Raw genomic sequence first — 19,677 nt, forward strand, 5'->3', positions numbered from 1 at the left:
AAGTGTTGAAATCAGCAGATAAATATTCATTTTAAGACACTGAATGCCAGAAAGCCATATTACCACACATCTCTAGATGTTCTGCACTCTCTTACGCTCTTAAGTTCCTCTGTGACTCCCCCCTGAGGGAAATCCTTGCAGACTCGGGTCAGCTCGTCCTCCAACAGCAGCCTCGCGGCCTGGAAGCCTGCGCTGACCGGACCCATCAGCTCCTCCAGGATAGAGGTCAGGTATGGGGCCACGCTCTCTGAACAGTATTTCATGGCTGGCTCTGAGACTAAAGCTTAACACAAAAAGAAAGTAAGTCAAAAGTGTGCAGTTTAACATAAAGATAGATTGTCTCGCTAACTACATTTAATGCGTAAAAATATTTCGATATATTCATGAAAATATGGTCATATTTAATATAGTAAGCATCATGTAACCTAATTGTGTTAACATAATATAAGTCAATACTCTGGTTGAAGGTGTCCATATGCTTACGCATTCACTGGTAGCTTAAACAAGATTTATTATGGTTATGTGGTCTGTGGCAATTGCAACTATGAAATTGTATGTCTCAATGGAAAGGCTGAATCTTTAAAGTACAAAGTATTTTATCAAAAATGTAACTTGTAATGGGGGTTTCCTATTATTATTCATGACAGCAAAAATGAGAAAATTATTCACTAACATTACTAAATATTAAAGAAAAATACATTATATTATTCCACCTACAGTGTGATTTTTGTTATAATTATGAGGAGAAATGTTATTAAGGAAAATTTATATTTTTAATTATACATTATTCATTAAAAACAGTAAAATAATCACAGTAATACTGCTTCTATTATTACATTTCTATTACAATTTAAAAATCTATTTGAAACGTAATTTATTCCTGTGATGGCAAAGCTGAATTTTCTGCACCATTACTCCAGTCTTCTAGCCTAGAAATCTAGACGCACCCTAGCGGCAGCAAAATTATTCTGCCCGCAAGTGTCGTCTAGGAACTCTCAATACCCTTCTGAGCTATATTCCTCTCACTCTGGACGGCCCAATCACATCGTGTATAGAGTCGGCGGGCGTGTATAGAGTCGGCGGGCGGGGCCATAATGACGACGGCCGAGTTGCGTTTGCGTGCTTCTAGTAAACACAGAAACTGGCGAACGGCGGCGGTCTTTTGAATCAGCTTTGACTGCGATTCTGGAAGACTTGGAGTTAAGCTTTTCTCTGAGAAAAGAACAAAGAACGGCACTAAAGTCATTTTTACAAAAAAAGGGAAGATGAGTTCTGAGTTAAGCTGACCGGATACGGTGAATGTTTAATCTATCAGCGAGCTCTGTTTCACCTTCGTTGCTCTGGTTGGTTGTAGCGCTATCCTATCGCGTGCAGAGGGAGTTTGAAAGACAACCGTTTATCCCGCCCCTCGGATTGAGCCCTGTCTATGGTGAGTTTCCAGACCAAACATCTTGATGTGGGTCTGGCTTGTCAGGCTACCAGTCTTCAGTGTCATATGATCCTTCATAAATCATTATAATATGCCGATGTTCTTGTTTGGCTCTCACCAAAATTGGAATTGGACATTGGTCTGAGGAGTGTGCTCTGTATTTTCTGCTGCACAAGTAGCGTGATAAACAAGCATTATTCAAATAACTCTTGAATGCAATTGGACAGTCCTTTAACCAATCAGACCACAAGAGACATGCTCAATGGGCAACGACTCATCTTCTCTATCTGTCATGTGTTAAACCCGCCAATAGCGCGCCAGGTGGATAAGCCAGTCTGTGATTAGTTCCTGCAAAAGTGTAACAGAATCAGTAGAGATGAATGTACAAGTTTACAGACTGAGTTGCAGGGAGAAATCAAATCACCGGCAGATCAGGCTGGGTTTACACAGTCTACTGATTTTCTGCTTTCCGAAACATTTCTGATTATTATCCATGTTGAAAACAGTTGTTCTGCTTAATATTTTTGTGGAAACTGTGATGACTTTTTTTTCCAGGATCATTTGATAAAAAGAAAGTTCAAAAGAGCAGCATATAATTGTTTGTAACATTATAAATGTATTTACTGTAACTTCTGATCAATTGAATGGCTCCTTGCTGAATAAAAGTATTAATAAAAGTATCTATACTGACTTAGTGAATTTTGAATGGTAGTGTAAATAAACACAAACTAGAAGGAAACTAAACATTGCATATAGGGCAGATAGCCTGACAAGCCAGACCCACGTCAAGATGTTTGGTCTGGAAACTCACCATTGACAGCACAATCTGAGGGGCGGGATAAACGGTTGTCTATCAAACTCCCTCTGCACGCAATTGGATAGCGCTACAACCAACCAGAGCAACGAAGGTGACGCAGAGCTCGTTGACAGATTCAACTTTCGCCATTTCCGGTCGGCAAAACTCTGAACACATCTTCCCTTTTTAAGAATGACTTCAGTGCCGTTCTTTGTTCTTTTCTCAGAGAAAAGCTCAACTCCAAGTCTTCCAGAGTCGCGGTCAAAGCGGATTCAAAAGACCATGTTCACCAGTTTCTGTGTTTACTAGTAGCACGCAAGCGCAACTCGGCCGCCATTATGTTAAGCCCCGCCCATCGACTCTATACACGATGTGATTGGCCCGACCAGAGTTTGTCTTTTACAGCTCAGAAGTGTATTGAGAGTTGCTAGACGACACTCGCGGCAGATTAGGTTTGCTGCCGCTAGGGTGCGTCTAGATTTCTAGGCTACTGATACACGGTATACACGGTATAAGTGTTGTCTGTCCATACCTTGCAGTTTAGTTTCCAGGAATGTTTGTGAGTTGACGATCTGGTCCATGTCTGAGCGGATGAGCGCCTCCTGCTGTTTGTTGGAATCTTTGCACTCATTTTTCAAACTCTCTAATCCTTTTTGCAGTTGTTCATACACAAGCTCATAGGTCGCTTCCACTGTCTAACCACACAAGAAAGAAAAAAAAAAACAATAGCGTCCTAAATGTGTCCACCATAAACCTAAGTTCATAATGAACACAGAGCTGCCTTTATATACATGCTGCTTAATGGCAAAAAGTCCTTTTATAGAGCAGTGACCTAATCAAACTGGTACAGTCTGTGAAAGATATATGTTTCATGGTATAAAACACTTATTGTTTTTTATGGTGTGGAGGCCAGAAAAACTATGGATTTATATATTCAAAATGAACCAGCCAAAAAGTTGCCTAACTGTGACATTCAGCACACAGTGTGTCAAAGCTCTAAGAATAGACGCGAGGAGAAGGCTGATCTCACTGACCGCAAACCACACCCTCTTCCTCTCTGTCTTCTTTCCCTTCAGCTTGGGCATTAGCTCCGTCTGCAGTGAGGGCAGCAGGTCCTCCATCACCAGGTTGGCCAGCACCTGCAGATAGGCAGAGTGAGTCACTGCAGAAGCCCATGGAAGAATGAGAGTTATAGTGATACCGGACTGAGTCAGAGAAACAAAATATTCATATGACACCAACTCATGGAGGACCAGTAAAAGTGTTGAATCACTGGGTTTTCGTAATGTCACAGCAATGAATCAGCCTGCAATAGATAGAATCATCACACAGACGTGGCAGTCGAGTCCTATGTGGAGACTGAGTTGTATTGTTCCGGCAAAATTGTCCATCAATGTGTCAAAAACATGCATTACATGTTTTTTTTTTTTTAATTGGTTCTAAAACGGAACATTTCGTATAATGATGCTAATTGTTTAATTGACTGTAGCTACAGAAAAACTTAATATTATAATAACTTATGATCACCAAGGCTGCATTTATTTGATCAAAAATACGGTAAAATCATTCAAATATGCTGCCCTTCACACTAAAGAAACATTTTTCTTATTATTATCCATGTTTAAAACACTTGTCCTTAATATTTTTGTGAAAACATTGAATTATTTTTAAACAGAATTAATTTAAAATATAACGTTTTGTAACATTATACATATCTGTACTGTCATTTAATGAATTGAATGTGTTCTTGCTGAATTAAAGTATTAATGTCTTTAAAGGAACAGCTTTAGCTTATTCACCGTATCCCCCAGAGACAGAGTTAGATAAGTCCATACATATCATTCTCATCTCCGTGCGTGCCATAACTCTGTCTGACGCACCCACCGTTAGCCTAGCTTAGCACAAAGACTGGAGGTAAATGGCTCCAGCTAGCCTACTGCTCGAGAAGTGACAAAATAACACCATAATTTTCCTTTTTACATGTTGTGATGTGTATAGTTACATTGTGTACAAAGACTGTGACCAAGTGTAAAAAGCAATTGCAATTTTCTAGACCGATATGGCAAAGAACTACACTCTCATTCCTGCGTAATAATCAGTGAACTTTACAACCTGCTTGCACAGGGAGCGTGCTGGGGAGTATTTTCAGTAGGCTGGATGGAGCCGTTTATCTCCAGGCTTTGTGCTAAGCTAGGCTAGCGGTGGGTGCGTCAGACATAGTTATGGCACGCACCGAGATGAGAATGGTGTGTATGGACTTATCTAACTCTGAGGGATATGGTGAATAAGCTAAAGTCCCCAAAAGTCTTAATGACCTATAACTTACGGTAGTGAGTTTTATTTTTATAGTAGCTGAGCAATATTGTGTTGGTCCTGGTCATCAGGCTTTGTGATAGTGACTGAAAATGAACAAAAAAATAGCCTATTTTCCATGTCTGTTTTCAGTTCCCTTATACAACAACACCTTGTGCACCAAATTAGGGTTCCAATTCCAAATGGGGTCCAACAATAGTTAGAGGAAGGCAGAGGTGTTTCCTTAAGTGGCTACAGGACATCCTGTGAAAGACCCTGTTGTGATCTCAAGATTTCATAACAACAGGAGATTACAAGAGGAATTTTGACATGAGGAACAACATATCAATAATTAGTTGTGCTTGCTAAGGCAGATATCACTATTAGATTTGTTCTAAATGTGTACTCGACCATACATATGTGCTGCAAGATGAATGTTACAGTACCTCAAATCATGTGAAGTATTGAGAAGAGGTGTGCCATTACTTTTAAGCAAAAACAAATTTCATCTTGCATATCTGACAAAAGTGGAAAAAAACCTGAAGCAAATTGTAGGATGGAACCTCACTCATAGAAAACAGAATACATGTTGAAAGAGTACAAAAAAACTATTTTTTAAATACTTAAATATAAGTAGTATAAAACTATTCCTTACAGAGCCCCTAAAGGGACATTGTGTTGTAAAAAACAAAAAAAATTATTTCACTCCTTTTGGATCGGCTTGCAAAACATTTGCGTTCCCCTGAGAGAGTTTGCATTTGCACACAAAGTTTCTTGAGGGAACACAAAAGTTTTGCAAGGTAGCATTATTATTTATTTTTTGGGAAATGCAAAAGTATTGAAATATGTCCCTCTGTAGTTTCTATTTAATAAATAAATTATAAATTATAAAATTGTATACTTTAAATATTAAATTAATAAATTAAATAACTACTAGCTATTAAATAAATCATGAATCTATCGTATTTACATGATCTTGTAAAACATGAACACGTAGGCACACATTTAAAACTTTCAATCAAGCATTAAATGACAGTCCAGTGATCCACAAATGGGATGTTAACAGCATGACACTCCCAAATCCCTAACCATCCACTCAGCCTATGACTCCACCAGTCTCCTGACCACACTATGACATCCACCTAAGTCAGACTATTTGTTCATCTATTTGGCTGCTACTTCAAATAATTAAGGATGGCTCATCTGATTCATTCAAAAGAAGTGGACTCTGCTTTACTGGAAGATCATTCAAAACATGCTTGTGAGTAATATGGAGACCAGGAGGCCAACCTCACAATCACGGCCCATCAGCATATCCCATGATTCATAGTGGCCCTTCTCCTGCCTGTAGAAGTGAATGGCCTTCAGGAAAGCCTGCACTTCACATGCCATAGTCTTCAGATAATCTGCAGTAGAGAATAGAGAGAGAAGAGAATAGTTCTGTAAGATGAATTAATTGTGTAATACAGGATCATGTGAGCACTTCTCAGAAGCTTCTCTTTTCTGGTTTATGAAAAAAGAAAAATGGCCAAGACAAAAATGGCTTAAAAATAGGCAAGTATGATGAAAGGCTATGATGAAAAGAGAAAACTGAGAAACCCAACATAAATGATTTGTACTGTTAAATATGGGATGAGCAATCTCACTTTCATCTCAGTAACACCACTAACCCAATTATATTTTAGGTTTAGCTTAGGAGTTTTCAAAAAATGCCATTATTATTAAGTTACATTTTTCAAAGCTGCTTTTTGAACCAATTAAAAAAGAAAAGACTTGATTTGAGCTTCTGTGCAAAAGTCCCTATGCATTCTTAAAATAAATATTTGAACTCTGCTCTTCCTTGCTTTTTCGATTAAGTTTCATTCATTCAAATTTTTAGCTGTATTTAGTGTAAATTTATCTTTTACCATAATCGTTATCAGAATTCTATCAAAACCTTTATTACTTAATAAATAAATGGTTTAAAATATAAAAATTGTTAATAACATATTTTAAAAGATATTGTCCTCTTTTTTTACCTTATAGTCTAAACTTTAAAAGAACACAAAAAGAGGTTTAAGTGTCCTATAAGTATACTTTTTATAAACTAAAAATAAGAGATGTATACTTATGTATACTTGGCTTGCCTTATTGACAAGTAAACATAAAAGTCTAAGTATATGAGGCTTTTACTAATAATTAAACTTCTGACCATGATATACTTAAGGAAATTAAGAGTATACTTTAAAGTGTACTTCCATAAAATAAATAGAAGTAGTTGTGGTTAGAATGTTAGAATCTGACCTTATAAGGGTACATTTTTTTAAATTGAAATCAACACATAATCTGAAAGTTTAATCAGCTTTCAGATTATGTATTGATATCAATTTCAAAAAATAATTTCAATAAACTTTCTGTTGATGTATAGCCTATGAATGTGTCCAAATAAAAAGTCTCCTTAGCAATGCATATTACTACTAATAATACATACTAATAATACTATATATATATATATATATATATATATATATATATATATATATATATATATATATATATATATATATATATATATATATATATATATATATATATATATATATATATAGTACATATAGTACAAGACAAAAATGGCTTAAAAATAGGCAAGTATGATGAAAGGCTATGATGAAAAGAGAAAACTTCATGATCTTTGAAGTTAACATGATCTTTCCTTAATATTCTCATGATTTTGGGATCAAAGAAAAATTGGACAATTTTACCCATACAAAGTTTTTTTTTACTATTGCCACAAATATACCCGTGCGACTTGCGACTGGTTTTGTGCTCCAGGGTCACATATAGCTTTTATATTGAACATAAAAAATAAGTTCACTTATATAACAGTTCACATATATATGCAGTTGCAAAAAAGGATAGTTTTTTAAACTAGTTGTGTGTTCAAAGTTTACTGCTGTTACAGTATACTTTTATAAACTAAAAAAGTGGGCCAATTTAGTCCCAAGAAGTATTAAAATAGTAAATTTACAAATATACCACTAGCACATTGATTTTAAAAAAATTACAAGTATCCTTAGAAAATATTATTGAACTGCTTAGTTTATAAAATTCACTTTAGGTGTACTTCTTCTGGTAATAGTGGTATGAATGTAGTTCAACTACTTTATATTGAGTAGCTAACTATCTAGTAACAGATTTGACATAATTCCCCAGCATTAATATATACAATAATTTGTGCTGCTTGCTACGTCTAACAGCCATAGTCCAAACACAGCCCTGGCGTCGAGGCTTACACAAGGCCAAATTTGGGCTGTCAGTGAAAATTAAATAGGCGTCTAACCATATCCCAAGAATAGACTAGCATATAGAACATGAACATGTCAAAGAAAAGAAACCAAACCCCTTGTAATCACAAGTTGATCACAGTTTACTTTGCTTACATAGTGGAATATCTTACATCTCACAAGTTATTTTGGCAAAAATAACATGTAAACAAATGCAAGGTTATTTTGGCTAGAAATGGGTTATTCATAGCCAGGCTAGGTCAAATGACGGTTATTACTTAGTTGCTGGGTAATGCATTCTCACTATTATTATCATTATTTTTTATAATAAAGTTTTGATATTTGACCCTTAACTCTAAGAACCTTTGGTGCAAATCTCCTTACACAGAATTTATCCCACAAACATGAGTGATACCTTAATTATTCAGGCTTATTTCAAAGTGAGATAGACTTTCTATTAGACTTTCTGCTAACAATAGCAGACAACAACCACAACAACAAAAGATTATGTTTAATGTTAAAATAGTTTTTACAACAGTTTTTTACTCTGTGTTGATGGGTGACTCGCCTCTCACCTAATATGTAAAGCATGAAGGTGTGAAGAGTCTTTTTCAGTTGTGTGACGAAGTAGAAGGTTTTTGCACACAGCTTCATGCTCTGCAGAGGCTGTGTAACCGCTAAGAGGCAAATACGCAGGAAGAGAGCTGTGCGATATTGTGTGTTATTAGTGTATCACCATGACCACCAAAGTAAAACAGTAGTAAACTGATGCAAGAGTAGAGCAGCTTGAGGTATCCTCTGATCAGCATCACTACTGTAATATGGTTGATTTTGGGTGGGTGTACAAAGAATTATTCAGAAAGAATTCAAGAAGTACTTTCAAATTAGTAAATAATAGTAAATAGAAATTCTGTAGGATATTTTATGTAAGTCGACTTACATATTTCCCAGTGGGCACAAGTCATGAATTTGATCAAACAGACTGCAAACACAAACAACTCAAAACAAAAGTGCACTCTAAAACTGTGCTAATCTGATACCTTGGTTCTGATGACGAATGCAGTCATTCAGGATCGAGACGAAGCGGGCCCGCTTCTCTTCCTGCTGGAAACAGAAGTACGAGTCTCGTCTGTAAGGCAGTCTCAGGTACACAGGGAGCGGACCAGGAACCGCCACCACAGGAACAGGGGGCTCTTCCTTAGAACCTGAACAACACACAAAGGCTGCATCCAAAAACGCATACTTCCCCACTATAGTAGGCAATAATCATTATGTGACAAAAGAAGTACAGTACATCCTGAAATATTCACAGAGCTTCACTTCTTCCACATTTTGTTATGTTACAGCCTTATTTCAAAAATTGATTTAAAAAAATGTTTTCCTCATTTCTACAAACAACACACCATAATAATAACGTGAAAGAAGTCTTTTTGAAATCTTTGCAAATTTATTACAAATACAAAAAAAACCCCCAAAAAATCACATGTACATACGTGTTAACAGCCTTTGCCATTACGCTCAAAATTGAGCTCGGTTGCATTCTCTTTCCACTGATCATCGTTGAGATGTTTCTACAACTTGATTAGAGTCCACCTGGGTTATATTCAGTTGATTGGACATGATTTATAAAGGCACGCACCTGTTTATATAAGGCCCCACAGTTAACAGTGCATAACAGTCAGAGCACAAACCCAGCCATGAAGTCCAAGGAATTGTCTGTAGACCTCCAAGACAGGATCGTATTGAGGCACAGATCTAAGGAAGGGCACAGGAAAATGTCTGCAGCATTGATAGTCCTAATGTGCACAGTGGCCTCCATCATCCATAAATGGAAGAAGTTTGGAACCACCAGGACTCTTCCTAGAGCTGGCTGCCCGGGCAAACTGAGCAATCGGAGAAGGGCCTTAGTCAGGGAGATGACCAAGAATGGTCCCAATGGTCACTCTTAAATAGCTCCAGTGTTTCTCTGTGAAGAGTGGAGAAACTTCCAGAAGAACAACCATCTCTGCAGCACTCCATCAGTCAGGCCTGTATGGTAGAGTGGCCAGACGACATGACAGCCCACCTGGAGTTTTCTAAAAGCCACTTAAAGGACTCTCAAAATGATTTGGTCTGATGAAACAAAGATTGAACTCTTTGTCCTGGCCAATACATTCTCTACTGTGAAGCATGGTGGTGGCAGCATCATGCTGTGGGGAATTTTTTTAAGCGAAAGGAACTGGGAGACTAGTCAGGAACGAGGAAAAGATAAATGCGGCAATGTTCAGAGACATCCTTGATGTAAACCTGTGATTCTCCCGGCCAGAGCTCAGACTTGAACCCGATTGATTGAACATCTCTGAAAATGGATGTGCACTGAGGCTACCAATCCAACCTAATGAAGTTAGAGAGGTCCTGCAGTGAAGAATGTGTAAAACTGCCCAAAAATAGGTGTGCCAAGCTTGTAGCATCATACTCAAAAATACTTGAGGCTGTAATTGGTGCCAAAGTTGCTTCAAAAAAAGTATTGAGCAAAAGCTGTAAATACTTATGTACATGTGATTTTTATTTATTTAATTTGTATTATTTTCTTTTTTTTAAAAATAAATTAGCTAAGATTTTAAACAAACTTCTTTCACATTGTCATTATGGGGAATTGTTTGTAGAATTGAGGAAAATTTTGGAATAAGGCTGCAACATAACAAAATGTGGAAAAAGTGAAGCACTGTGAATACTATCCGGAAGCACTGTGTCCGAATTCATAGTAGTCATAAAAGTGTACGCAAAAAGTTGCCGGATGACCTACTATGTTCGGCGAGATTCTAAAGTATAACACTTTAGAATCTCGCCGAACATAGTAGGTCATCCGGCAACTTTTTGCCTACACTTTTAGGCATTATACTAAATTTGGCAGTAAACTGATGCTGGTAATCGCAAAGTAATTAAAGGTCCTGTTCTTCGCGATTCCATCTTTCAAACTTTAGTTAGTGTGTAATGTTGCTGTTAGAGCATAAATAATACCTGTAAAATTATAAAGCTCAAAGTTCAATGCCAAGCGAGATATTTTATTTAACAGAAGTTCCCTTTCAAAGTCTACAGCGAACGGCCGGTTTGAACTACACCCCTGCACTTCCTGGCAGGAATGACGCCACTAGAGCCGTTTGTTGACTAACCCTCCGCCCACAAGAACACGCAAAAAAGGGGGCGTGGTCTTGTTGCTCTTTCCGGGCAAAGTGCGCTAAGCTGCTGTCCAATCACAACACGGGAAGCGCTGGCCCAATCAGAACTCGTTACGTGTTTCTGAAGGAGGGACTTCATAGAACAAGGAAATCATCAGGCCGTTTTTAGGACAGAGGAAACAGCGCTGTACAGATAAGTAAATTGTGTGAAAAATACTGTTTTTTTTACACGCGAAACATGAACTCATGTTATATTGCACACTGTAAACATAATCAAAGCTTCGAAAACACGCGAAGAATGGGACCTTTAATTATTATTACTTATTAAACACTAATTTCAATAGGAAGAGAGAAATCAGGATGTAAACTAGAGAAACACTCACCATTAGGGTCGGGAAAGACCTTGTCTACAACAGCAGTGTATTTTTCCTCTGAGGTCAATACAGTGCCTCCTGTTGGCAGGAGTTTGTGGCGTGCAGGTGTTCCCTTTGTATAAGACTGGATGCATAAAATATAGCATAAGTATGTTCTATCATAAAAAGTGTCTTTTACATGGCGATGATGAAAGATAACATTTACAGACCTCCTGGCTATCATGTAGCTCTAGGCTATAGTCAGCACAGACCACGACAAATCTCTCTCTCCACTTTCTGTTCTCATCAAAGTAAAGCATGCTGTCCTTGTACAGGACTTCTGAAGCCTGTGGAGGTTCCTTCAAGTGAAACATACTACAATCAGTGAAAATAAAACTCTGCAATATCATGAATCAGATAACACCATCAGTGACATCATAAGTGAGAGAGCAATAAAACCACCACATTATTTGATTTTGTCAGTATAATAGTTAACCTCTCACCTTCTGTTTGAGGAGCTGGGCCTGTCCTGCTCTGTGCTGCTCCACTTCATCCTTTAGATGGCAAAAGAAGGCAACACAACTCTGCCTTCTGTAATGAGGACTAAAGTTCTTCAGCTCAGCTTCTGTCCGTCCTACACACACATGAAAGATCAGATTAGCCTTGTGAAAAAGAAGCGCCATTAACTGAATTGAATGTGCACTTGTAGTGTACTTCAAACATGTAATTGCAGGTAATATAATATTAAAGAAATAAAATGCCACTTAGAGAGTACACTTTCATGACTATTTCTTACAGTACACTTTTAAAACGTTTGTTTTGTAATAACAAATATCAATATCAAATACAATAACTATGTTTTAATCTTTTGTCGTACTTCAAATAAGTACACTTATTTTAATATGTTGACTAACATACTAAAGCACATGTAAAATAAAGCATATATATAATCAAATTCCTTTTAAGACAAGTCTTTTTACTCGGCAGCCATCTTTGAAACGCCTCTTTGGCATGCAAGTGCAGCTCTTTAAATCGGGAAACATCAAATTTTCCAAACCTGTTAAGCAAGCTTACAATTACATTTTATATTTGAAATCACCAATGAATCCTGCAAACAACTCATACATTTTGTTTCTAAACGTTCAAATCATGAAAAAAAAATTTAAACATTTTTTTTTAACCTGCATGAAACTAATGCGGATGCACAATCCTGCCTGATTCTATAGCAACTGGAGCTTCTTACAGCAGCTTCAGTGATGATGAGTTTACAAATCAACAATTGGCTCTTTCATTGAGAAGGTGGGGCATATTCTCCCAATTATAATCAGAGTGCACCATCTTCCTATATAGCATAAAGTCTTTGGTATAATCCTAGGTATATTGTTATCATATACATTTGAAGTTACCCACATACTAGTACCAGAATGACCATAGCTCAGTTGATCCAAGAACTAGTCAGTACATTTCAACGAACAGATATTTATTGCAGTATTAATATATAATATTTAACACCTCAACATTTTAACACCTTTTTATGCCTTTATTGTGAACAGCATACAAGCATAACATTCTCAGTATTCTGTAAGAAGTATGCTACTAGTATATTTTTTAAATAAAAATGTGTATATAAAAATATAAGAAATTTTACTTTAAAATAATAGTATATTTTACAATATATCTGTCATGTTAATAAAGTAACCTCACACATCTTATTGATCTAGACTCTGAGGGAGTGACTCATTTCAGAAGACTTTACCACCCATACCAGACTAACTCCATTTCAGCATTATTCCACAGTGCAACCTAAATTCAAAACTTTATTTGGAACAGCTCGGCTTGGATCCCAATTTCCAAGATTTTAAGAGTACAGAATTCTGATTATCTGGATGGAGTTCTGGCAATGGCTGAATAATATGTAATTTACAGTGCTCATTAGACACACTGTATAAACCATTCACTGAGCTTTGCAAAACAGTGCCTGATACAATTTAGAAAATAAAAGAATACAACTGACTTGTGGTACAGTTGATTTAGGACAACAACGGGATGTTCAGTTCAAAACTGATCCACTTGTTCAACTGTAGTAAATGCTACACAAGGACAAGTGGAAATATTGGTTTAATTCAGCCATATATGTGTGAACCAGAAAGCACTCTGATGAATTGGAGAGGTGCAATGCCCAATATGGCGAATAAACCCCGCCTTCTAAATGAAAAAGCCAATCGTTGATTAGTAAAGTCATTGTGTCACTGCAGCTGCTGGTTGCTATAGAAACAGGCAGCGTTCTGAGAGTTTAGGATTGTGCATGTGCAACAGCTTTGTCCAAGCTGAAAAATGCAGTTTTGTCATGATTTGACACTTTTATCACTTTTTCCATAAACTGAATACGGAAAGCGATTGGCTGATACATTACTGTATAAAGTTTTAAATATGGATATTTTTGTAAATGCATTAATTCACATCTAAAGGCATTTATTAACCTCCCGGAGCCGTGTGGAGCACATTATTTGACGGATAGATGCATTTTTATAATCACTGCCATTATAAAGCTTGAATTAGCCAGGACTTTTTAAATATAACTCAACTTTTATTAGTCTGAAAAAAGAATGTCACATACACGATGACTTGGGGGTGAGTCAATCATAAGCTAATTTTCATTTTTGGGTGAACTATCTATTAAGGGAGTTATCCTTCTTATCATAGTTCAGTGACTTTGGGGTAAAGTTGTTTCTAAAGGTGCTGTACAAATAAAATTATTCTGACTAAAGCTGAAATGAAATAGGTCAGTTAGAGAACAGACAGCTGCATGAGGAGGGCATAGAGATGATAGTGGTTTCCTGTGAGGACTCACACACCACACACACACACACCCCAACCCCCCCAATGAACCTAAACAACCTCTGAAGCTTTTTGAATACACACATGTTTATGTTTGTCCTCGCCATCCTTTCATCTGACTGCAGTGGACCGAGATTTTAAACTGGCACTAGCGATGATGGGATCTCTATATGGCAGTGGGCCTTTCTTGGTAATTGGTTGCAATTAAATACAATCAGTGCAGGTTTCATGTAATTGCAGGAAGTATTGATGCAGATAAATCCTTAACTGTCAAGGAAACAGAGAAAAAAGACTGAAATATGTATTAAGGATTGTATATATACACTATTGTTCAAAAGTTTGGGGTTGGAATTTTTTTTTTTTTTTATGTTTTTGAAAGTCTCACCAAGGTTGCATTTATTTAATCAGTAAAAGTTGTAATATTGTGAAATATTATTACAAATTAAAAGAACGTTTTTCTATTTGAATATATTTAAAAATTAATTTATTTTTGGAAAGGCAAAGCTGATTTTTTTATGATCCTTCCAGAAATAATTTTAATATGCTAATTTGGTGCATGTCTTATTATTATTAATGCTGAAAACAGTCGTGCTGCAAATATATGTATGGAAAAAACATTAGGACTTTTTGGGATTATTTTATTAATAGAACGGTAAAGGAAGTGTATGTATTGTGGTCATGACTGGTACTGTCTGCAACCACTATATCCCCTCTCCCCCCTGACTCGAGGTTGCCAGATATGCTGCAGGATCAGCAGGAACGTTTGTAGCTGTAGCTGTGGTAACAGATCTGGCAACCCGGATGCTGAAACACTACTGACTTTGTGATTGGACCATAGGTGGAGGGTGGAGCTTCAGGCCAAAACACCTGACAACATCAACATCAGTTGAGGGCTGCAACAGCAACTTTTAAATGACAATATCCTGGCCAGACTGTTGTCAGTGATATAAGTATTTGAAATTAACATGATTTCTTAATGTCTAGTGACATGTCAGGGCCATTTTATGATTCATTGAAATACATTTCTTACATACAGTTCCTCAGAATGGCATTTATTTGAAATACAAATATTTTTTCAACACTATACATTTATCAGTCAAATTTTATTTAGTCCTTGCTGAATAAAAGTAATAATGTCTTTGGCCCCACTTAGGTGCCCTTAAGTACTATGTACTTACATCAAAAAAATAAGTACAATGTACTTACTGTGTTCAAATTGTATTGCAAAACACTTTTGCTGATATTGAGGTGGGATACGGGTAAAGTTAGGGACAGGTGTGGTGATGTGTGTATGTTTAAGGGTAGGGTTAGGGACAGGTGGGGTGATGTGTGTAAGTTTAAGGGTAGAGTTAGGGACAGGTGTGGTGATGTGTGTATGTTTAAGGGTAGAGTTAGGGACAGGTGGGGTGATGTGTGTATGTTTAAGGGTAGAGTTAGGGACAGGTGTGGTGATGTGTGTATGTTTAAGGGTAGAGTTAGGGACAGGTGTGGTGATGTGTGTATGTTTAAGGGTAGAGTTAGGGACAGGTGTGGTGATGTGTGTATGTTTAAGGGTAGAGTTAGGGACAGGTGTGGTGATGTGTGTATGTTTAAGGGTAGCGTTAGGGACAGATGTGGTGATGTGTGTATGTTTAAGGGTAGGGTTAGGGACAGGTGTGGTGATGTGTGTAAGTTTAAGGATAGAGTTAGGGACAGGTGTGGTGATGTGTGTATGTTTAAGGGTAGGGTTAGGGACAGGTGTGGTGATGTGTGTAAGTTTAAGGGTAGAGTTAGGGACAGGTGTGGTGATATGTGTAAGTTTAAGGGTAGGGTTAGGGACAGGTGTGGTGATGTGTGTAAGTTTAAGGGTAAAGTTAGGGACAGGTGTGGTGATGTGTGTATGTTTAAGGGTAGGGTTAGGGACAGGTGTGGTGATGTGTGTAAGTTTAAGGGTAGAGTTAGGGACAGGTGTGGTGATGTGTGTAAGTTTAAGGGTAGGGTTAGGGACAGGTGTGGTGATGTGTGTAAGTTTAAGGGTAGGGTTAGGGACAGGTGTGGTGATGTGTGTATGTTTAAGGGTAGAGTTAGGGACAGGTGTGGTGATGTGTGTATGTTTAAGGGTAGGGTTAGGGACAGGTGTGGTGATGTGTGTATGTTTAAGGGTAGGGTTAGGGACAGGTGTGGTGATGTGTGTAAGTTTAAGGGTAGGGTTAGGGACAGGTGTGGTGATGTGTGTATGTTTAAGGGTACACTGTAAAAAATTATTTAGAAAAAAAGTTACCTGGTTGCCTTAAAATTTTAAGTTCATTGAAATTAAAATTTTGAGTTAATACAATGACAATTTTTTGAGATTCGACAACCTTTATTAAAATATTATTAAAAGATTTTGTAAGCATATTGGGTAATTGTGTGTGTTTTATTTCTGATGACGCAGTGAAACATGCCAAATAGTGCCATTTTCATGATTTATCAACATTTTTATGTGGTTCAGATACAAAAATATTTTGAGTTAATATTTATTAAACAAATTTCCTTCATTGTTTCAGCTCAATTTTTTAATTTCAATAAACTCAAAATTTTAAGGCAACCAGGTTACTTACTTTTTAAAGTTAAACAACAAAAACCAACCACAATTTTTTACAGTGTAGAGTTAGGGACAGGTGTGGTGATGTGTGTATGTTTAAGGGTAGAGTTAGGGACAGGTGTGGTGATGTGTGTATGTTTAAGGGTAGAGTTAGGGACAGGTGTGGTGATGTGTGTATGTTTAAGGGTAGAGTTAGGGACAGGTGTGGTGATGTGTGTATGTTTAAGGGTAGAGTTAGGGACAGGTGTGGTGATGTGTGTATGTTTAAGGGTAGAGTTAGGGACAGGTGGGGTGATGTGTGTATGTTTAAGGGTAGAGTTAGGGACAGGTGTGGTGATGTGTGTATGTTTAAGGGTAGAGTTAGGGACAGGTGGGGTGATGTGTGTATGTTTAAGGGTAGAGTTAGGGACAGGTGTGGTGGTGTGTGTATGTTTAAGGGTAGAGTTAGGGACAGGTGTGGTGATGTGTGTATGTTTAAGGGTAGCGTTAGGGACAGGTGTGGTGATGTGTGTATGTTTAAGGGTAGAGTTAGGGACAGGTGGGGTGATGTGTGTAAGTTTAAGGGTAGGGTTAGGGACAGGTGTGGTGATATGTGTAAGTTTAAGGGTAGAGTTAGGGACAGGTGGGGTGATGTGTGTATGTTTAAGGGTAGAGTTAGGGACAGGTGTGGTGGTGTGTGTATGTTTAAGGGTAGAGTTAGGGACAGGTGTGGTGGTGTGTGTATGTTTAAGGGTAGAGTTAGGGACAGGTGTGGTGGTGTGGGTTAGTTTAAGGGTAGAGTTAGGTGTAAGGAAAGTGCCAACTGTGTAATTACAAATATAACAACAGAAATGAATTACAGACGTAATTACATGCAGGTATGTTTTAAAATGTAAGTACAATGTAAACACATTTATGTACACAAGAAGTGCATTGTATCAAATGATTAATTAAAATGTTAGTACACAGTAGTTAAGGCCACCTAATATAAAGTGGGTCCATGTCTTTTTTAACTCACTGACCCCAAACTATATATTTCTTAACATCAACATGTGTAAACAGACAAGCAACAGATAAGAAGGCAGATGGTCAATCATAAAATGTAATGTAATAAATGTATTGTGTTCAATGATGAGTTAAGCAGATCTGAGGGTCTCCCTGGGCAATTCAAACACAGAGTGTTTTCTCAACTGTTTTGCAGACAGCAGTATGGCTATGTGCACATCTGTACTATAACTTTGGTCTTAAACTTCCCTTCATCTCCCCACACAAAAACAGGGTTTTAAATAGCCCCCATCTCCAGTTTCTCCCTGATCATACCCTGACAGAGGAGGGTGTCTTCAGTTTTGTTGTTTTATATGTCCCTTATCCTTTGCCCTACATATGTGTGTTCCTTTGATGCAGGAAAGAGCAGAAAGGCAAGTGTAACCCACCTTTATGTCAAATCTCTTTTGGACAACAAAAACTTCAATCTGAAACATATCAAATACAATCGTGCGACCTAAAGCTTAATGAGAAAACCACATTGCATTGACATTGCTTTTGCTTGCACAAATCGGTGAAGAATAAAGAATGTCGTATTTGTTATTTATGAAGTGAAGTAATTTCCTGCAAACACTAGCGCAGCTAACTTCCGAGCCAGCTGCAATATCAAGCAAAAGGTTCAGTACAAATGTTACACCTCAGATGAAACACCATCTGAAACTGAAAATGGAAAGAATAGCAATTTCCATTCGCTATAACTAGAGATGTAACAGAGGGACTGGAAAACGTTTTTCTTTATGGACATATTTCAAAACGTCCTATATTTCATAGCCAATGGTCCGAGATGCTGCCAATAGATGACATTTATGTAGCAGAACACCAACAGATAAAAATGACACAAAGACGCAGAATTTATAAGCAAACTGAGTGTTTGCATTGAACGGCTGCTTTCTCACTGCTGTGCAACAACGTTTTCAGGACCAGTTTCTATGTTGAAAATATAGTTTTAAATAAGTAGCATACCTAAAAAGGTATAGGAAATATTTCAATAACTAAAAGTAAAGATTTTTTATTAGTATTGATGGTTTCATGAAGCACCTTTAATGTCTATTGAACCTGTCCATTGCACAATAGTGGAAAAATAGGTTTTTACCTAAGAAAAAAAATGTTATTTTAATAGCTGACTACTAATGTGGCATTGCTGCGAAACCCCCCTTTTAAAACCTTTATTTTTAACAGTGAGCGTGCAGCTCAAACAGCTTGCAATACAGTTTTAGAGAGCCAACTAATTTACACTTTATTGTCTTGTTTTACAGCACTTTACAGTGTTTTACTGGGGAAACCACTTGTCTAACTCTTGTCGATGTTTAAAGTATCAGAGCAGAGTTGTAAGTCCAGTGGTTTGGATGACCAGCTGAGAGCCTGCGTTTCCCATCACCTCTTGGCCTGCAGAAGAGATCTGAAGCATGAACCGCCCAATGAGGGAGACAGCTCCATAACTAACATGATTGTAGCACTCTCTTTGTCTCTCCACTGTCCCTCCAGTCCAAACTGAAAAATAGCATGTGGTTCAGCAAAAGTGAGAAGTTCTTGGAGCAGCTACATTATTCTGTCTGTGTGGGTTTAGGAGGTTGTTTCAGTCCTTAATCATCTCAGATCACACTCAAGAACATTATCAGGAGGTCTGACACAAACTTTGTAAAAAGCATGAGAGAACTTCTAAATTCTTGGAAAAAAATTGTATTCATCTATTCACTCAAATTGTTATGCTGATGGACTCAGTATGAGGTGGTGTTCTGTTAAACCCAAGCAATGAGGTGTTGAGGTTGAGATACAAACACTTAACATTACTGTCGGTTTAGAATAAGGCATGATAGAGTGCCACATATATCAGTTTTGTTTTAGTGCGTATGTCAGTGTGTGACTAGAAACATGAAATGAATCTGTGAGGGTGTGGGTCAGAGGCTTTGAACGGTTCTCCTCTAGAGGTTTGGGACGTGTCCCAGAATGAAGCTCTTATTC

General features: G+C 37.4%; 1 protein-coding gene across 1 annotated transcript in view; it reads right to left on the reverse strand.

Moving 5' to 3' along the window:
• The window catches only part of niban1b (niban apoptosis regulator 1b), a 28,789-nt gene that overhangs the window by 4,034 nt on the left and 5,078 nt on the right, over nucleotides 1–19,677 (reverse strand). Inside the window, exons 2-9 of the mRNA XM_067453919.1 lie at nucleotides 11,795–11,925; nucleotides 11,522–11,650; nucleotides 11,322–11,436; nucleotides 8,821–8,985; nucleotides 5,808–5,923; nucleotides 3,260–3,364; nucleotides 2,758–2,920; nucleotides 96–283 (exon numbers count right to left, since the gene is read on the reverse strand). Of these exons, the coding sequence (XP_067310020.1) occupies nucleotides 96–283; nucleotides 2,758–2,920; nucleotides 3,260–3,364; nucleotides 5,808–5,923; nucleotides 8,821–8,985; nucleotides 11,322–11,436; nucleotides 11,522–11,650; nucleotides 11,795–11,925 (1,112 nt within the window). The remainder of the gene's footprint in view (nucleotides 1–95; nucleotides 284–2,757; nucleotides 2,921–3,259; nucleotides 3,365–5,807; nucleotides 5,924–8,820; nucleotides 8,986–11,321; nucleotides 11,437–11,521; nucleotides 11,651–11,794; nucleotides 11,926–19,677) is intronic.

The sequence above is a fragment of the Pseudorasbora parva genome, chromosome 9, assembly GCF_024679245.1.
Source record: "Pseudorasbora parva isolate DD20220531a chromosome 9, ASM2467924v1, whole genome shotgun sequence".
Classification (NCBI taxonomy): domain Eukaryota; kingdom Metazoa; phylum Chordata; class Actinopteri; order Cypriniformes; family Gobionidae; genus Pseudorasbora; species Pseudorasbora parva.